The sequence below is a fragment of the Bactrocera dorsalis genome, chromosome 1 (assembly GCF_023373825.1).
Source record: "Bactrocera dorsalis isolate Fly_Bdor chromosome 1, ASM2337382v1, whole genome shotgun sequence".
NCBI lineage: Eukaryota > Metazoa > Arthropoda > Insecta > Diptera > Tephritidae > Bactrocera > Bactrocera dorsalis.
Window position 1 is genome coordinate 56,418,557 of NC_064303.1, and position 4,384 is coordinate 56,422,940.

Genomic DNA, 4,384 nt, shown 5'->3' on the forward strand with positions numbered 1-4,384 from the left:
AGCCTGGGTGCAGCTTCCTTCTGCCATTTCTTCCGTAAAATTTTGTGTTTCTGACGTTTTTTGTTAGTCGGTTAACGCACTTTTAGTGATTTTCAACATAACCTTTGTATGGGAGGTGGGCGTGGTTATTATCCGATTTCTTCCATTTTTGAACTGTATATGGAAATGCCAGGAGGAAACGGCTTTATAGAGTTTGGTTGACATAGCTATAGTAGTTTCCGAGATATGTACAAAAAACTTCGTAGGGGGCGGGGCCACGCCCACTTTTCCAAAAAAATTACTTCCAAATATGCTCCCTTCTAATGCGATCCTTTGTGCCAAACTTCACTTTAATATCTTCATTTATGGCTTAGTTATGACACTTTATAGGTTTTCGGTTTCCGCCATTTTGTGGGCGTGGCTGTGGACCGATTTTGCCCATCTTCGAACTTGACCTTCTTATGGAGCCAAGAAATACGTGTACCAAGTTTCATCATGATATCTCAATTTTTACTCAAGTTACAGCTTGCACAGACGGACGCACAGACAGACATCCGGATTTCACCTCTACTCGTCACCCTGATCACTTTGGTATATACAACCTTATATCTAACTCTTTTAGTTTTAGGACTTACAAACAACCGTTATGTGAACAAAACTATAATACTCTCTTTAGCAACTTTGTTGCGAGAGTATAAAAATACAAATCGGTTGATATTTTGATTTCCGAAACATTTTTTTAACTATATGTCTTAAAGATAAATTGTGCATATTTAGTTTTGCAAACAAAAAACAGCCAAATAAAAGTGTGCAGTACAAAATACAAAGTGCAGTGACTCAAACAGAACAAAAAAAAACCAAACAAACAAAATAAAATAAACAAACAAAGGAACAAACGAAAGTGAGTGCAGTGCTCTTAAAATCTATATATATAAAAATGAAATGGTGTATAGTTGTAACGCTAAAACTCGAAAACGGCTGAACCAAATGAAATACTTCCTTTGGGGGATTTGTTTGTTATTACCACGCGCAGGTCATGTCTTAAAATCAGAATAAAATATTAAGGGGGCGTGGCACCTCCCATACAAATTGAATTTTTCAAGTCGAATATCTTCAAAAGTGTTTAAGGTAGGAACATGAAAATTGGTACAGAGCTACAGGATAAGAACACCACTCTCACCTATAATAACGGGGGCTATCGAATAAGGGGGCGTGGTATGGTACCTCCCATACAAACTAAATTTTTTAAGCAGAATATCTGTGAAGGGTTCAAGGTAGGGACCTGAAAATTGGTATAGACCTATATGGTATCAAAAGCCTTCTTACACTTAAAAGAAGGGATAATCGGAGAAGTGGGCGTGGTACCTCCCATACAAACTGAACTTTTCAAGGTGAATATCTTCAAAAGTGTTTAAGGTAGGAACATGAAAATTGGTATAGAGCTATAGGAAACAACACCATTCTCACCCATAAAGCTTGGCGTTATCGAAAAAAAGGACGTGGTACCTCCCTTACAATCTTTAATTATTTTGGTTGTTAATCCACCATATATTTATCTCATTTTCCACCTAGCACGACATTTTGGTAGTTCTTGCTGCAGCGGTTATATGGTAATTTTGGTTGTGTTACGTGCTATTTTTGGTTTATGGAAATGGCAGTTTTATGAAACAAACACAAATTAAATTAAACGTCAATTTTGCTTTGCAATCGAACACGCAAAATTTAGAGGGCAATAAAAATGCGCCTTGCTTTACTGATATATTGATATATTTTGTTTTAAAAAGTGAGTTATTTAGTGAAAGTGATTTAGCGTGTTGGCGAATACCGATTTATGTACATTGGAATTTATCATTCAATTGATCTGCTTCCTTAGTTTAATTCATTCATTTTTGGAGTTTTCAAAGGTAAGTTGTTGGTCCGTAAAACCTTATCAGCCTTATCGTGAATTTTCATTTCGTGTGGAATGATTCACATTTCGCCTATGCCGTTCACCTATGCTATTTTGAATATTCACCATGCGAAACAGTTCGCTTCGAATTATTTCCACCCTATCGTGAACGGCATCAACGGCGAAATAATTGTCAAATTATTGGTGAAATTTTTCGTTAAAATTTTGTGCGCGAAATATATTTGAATCATGTAAGTATCAATAAAAATTAGATAAAAATTCCTATTTTTATATAATTTAAAAACAATTATTTTAAGGTCAAAATCGATTAATAAAACGCAATCTGAAATTTTGCTCAGTAAAATGGCAGAAAATCCTGATTTAGCGGCTGGCTTCTCTAAACAAGGAAAAGACAGACAAGAAGCGTTATGGAAGGAAACGGCCGCGGATTTGAACAGTGCTGGGCCTCCGACTAAAACGGTGTCTGAGTGGAAAAGGGTAATTTTCATATTAGCACTGGCTAGTAAAATTTTAAAATAATTATTACAAAAATCTGTTAAAGGTTTGGAATGACCAAAAGCGTTACGTACGCAAAAAGTTGACGTTTAATGCGGAACAAATTAGAGGCACTGGTGGGGGACCAAACCTGCATCATAAACTGTCAACATCGGAGGAAACTATTGTAGCAATCACTGGCATGACAAATAGCGTTGAGGGATTGGAAGGAATAGTGTCACACGGATTTCAGCCGCTAAGCACAACTGAGAGTGAATTGGACGCAGAAACAATTGTGAACAAAAGTCCACAGCAAACTCCAAAAAGGAACCCCTTTCTTAAAGATGCGCCGTCATCCTCTAAAAGAAAGGGCACATCTGTGATATTAGAAGAAGAAATAGAAGTGCAAAAAGAAATCTTAAAACGGATAAGGAGAATTGAAGACAATACAAGGGCGTTGAATAAAAATTTCACAATTTTAAACAATTTAAAGGAAGAAGAATTAAAAGAACTAAAAAATCAAACGATAGAAAATAAGCGGCATAATATTGAAATAGAAAATTTGAGAAAAAGAGAAATTAAAGCAAAGTTAGAAAAAACAAGAAGGTTAATAGAAATTGAAGAAATGAAGCTTTCAATGATGAAAAGATAACTTATTCAGAATTACATTTTATTAATTTATAATTTTATATTTATGTGGTCTCATGTTAATTTTTTTTTTATTTTACTTATATTTTATTTGAAATACATTTTATGTTCATTGAATTAGGATTATAAGAAATGAAGAAATAGTTTTTTCGTTACAGAAAAATGGAGTTAGTTTTGTTTTTTCTACAAACGATATTGAAAGAAGTAATAATGCTTTAAAGGAGTGAGTGAGCTATTTGGTTCCTAATTCTTTGCGCTTCGCTCATTCTTTGCATTCCGAAATCTATGTTGTCCTCCTCCATAGTCACTAGAGATTCCTTTTCGTCACAATCAGGTATCTCAACGATATCAGCAAATTGATCTTTGAAATGAATGCATAAATTATGTAACATTACGCACACATTGAATATTTTAGCTGCTTTCTGTGGGCTGTAATAAAGTTCTCTAGCACCAAGCAAACATCTCCATCGGCTTTTAAGCAACCCAATTGCACGTTCTATAATATTTCGGCACCGAGAATGAGCTAAATTAAATTTTGCTTCTACACTTCCCTCTTCAGGTGTCCTATAAGGTGTTAATAAGAAGGATTCCAGAGGATATCCTGCGTCGCCTATTCATAAAATATGTTTTTATGGTTACAAATAAAATTTGTTTAAACTAATTTACCTAACATCCAAAAGTTGCTGCGATTATTGCAAATATGTCTCTTTAGTTCCGAAACGTTCCACACTAAAGAGTCGTGACAAGCTCCTGGATGCGACGCATCAATAAATCGAAACCTCATTTTTTGGTCACAAACCTATAAGTGTTGAAGCATTTATACACTTACAGTATGTACATATAATTTAACAAAAGTACTTACAACAAGAGCATTTAAACTAAAGTATCCTTTTCGATTATAAAATGAGTGCTTATTGTGTTTTGGTCCCACAATTTTTATATGGGTACCATCAATACACCCCATAACACTCGGAATTTTATACTTTTCATAAAATTTAAGAGCAGCACTTCTCATTTCTTCGTTACTCATCCACAAACGACATAAATTCACTTCGAACACGTCAAGCATCTCTTCTAGTGTGGCACTAAAGGCAGACTGTGACAATCCCACATCGTATTCCCTACCGACACCCTTTTGGTAGCCTCCTTCTGCAAAGAAACGCAGCGAAGCCGCCAACTTCACTATTGGGGGTATTCCAAAAGATTTCATCGGGTTTGAAGCTTTGTTTGTTGTAATGTCTAGTAGATATTTAAACGCTGTTTTGTTGGTCCTATAACATTTCTGAAACCTAGAGGAACAATAGCAAATAGTTGGTATACTATTTGCATCACAAATTATTTACAAATTATACACAAATTTACAATTGATCCTGC

At 35.0% G+C, this 4,384-nt stretch overlaps 1 protein-coding gene and 1 long non-coding RNA gene across 3 annotated transcripts; one reads left to right on the forward strand and one right to left on the reverse strand.

Annotated features, from left to right (window-relative positions):
- Positions 1 to 1,980: 1,980 nt before the first annotated feature.
- LOC125775486 (uncharacterized) lies at positions 1,981 to 3,036 on the forward strand. 2 transcript variants are annotated; one of them, XM_049446144.1, is made up of 3 exons: positions 1,981 to 2,118; positions 2,185 to 2,365; positions 2,430 to 3,036. In XM_049446144.1, coding segments are annotated over exons 1-3 (768 nt in total). In that variant the 5' UTR covers positions 1,981 to 2,116; the 3' UTR covers positions 3,015 to 3,036. The 2 variants fall into 2 exon arrangements, with proteins under 2 accessions (XP_049302101.1, XP_049302102.1); XM_049446145.1 differs by having other exon boundaries at positions 2,001 to 2,365.
- Positions 3,037 to 3,315: 279 nt separating this feature from the next.
- Positions 3,316 to 4,037, reverse strand: LOC125775664 (uncharacterized). The gene is made up of 3 exons (XR_007421261.1): positions 3,873 to 4,037; positions 3,677 to 3,809; positions 3,316 to 3,620 (listed from the first exon to the last, which is right to left on the reverse strand). It is a non-coding gene; the product is annotated as an uncharacterized LOC125775664 (long non-coding RNA).
- Between the last annotated feature and the right edge of the window lie 347 nt (positions 4,038 to 4,384).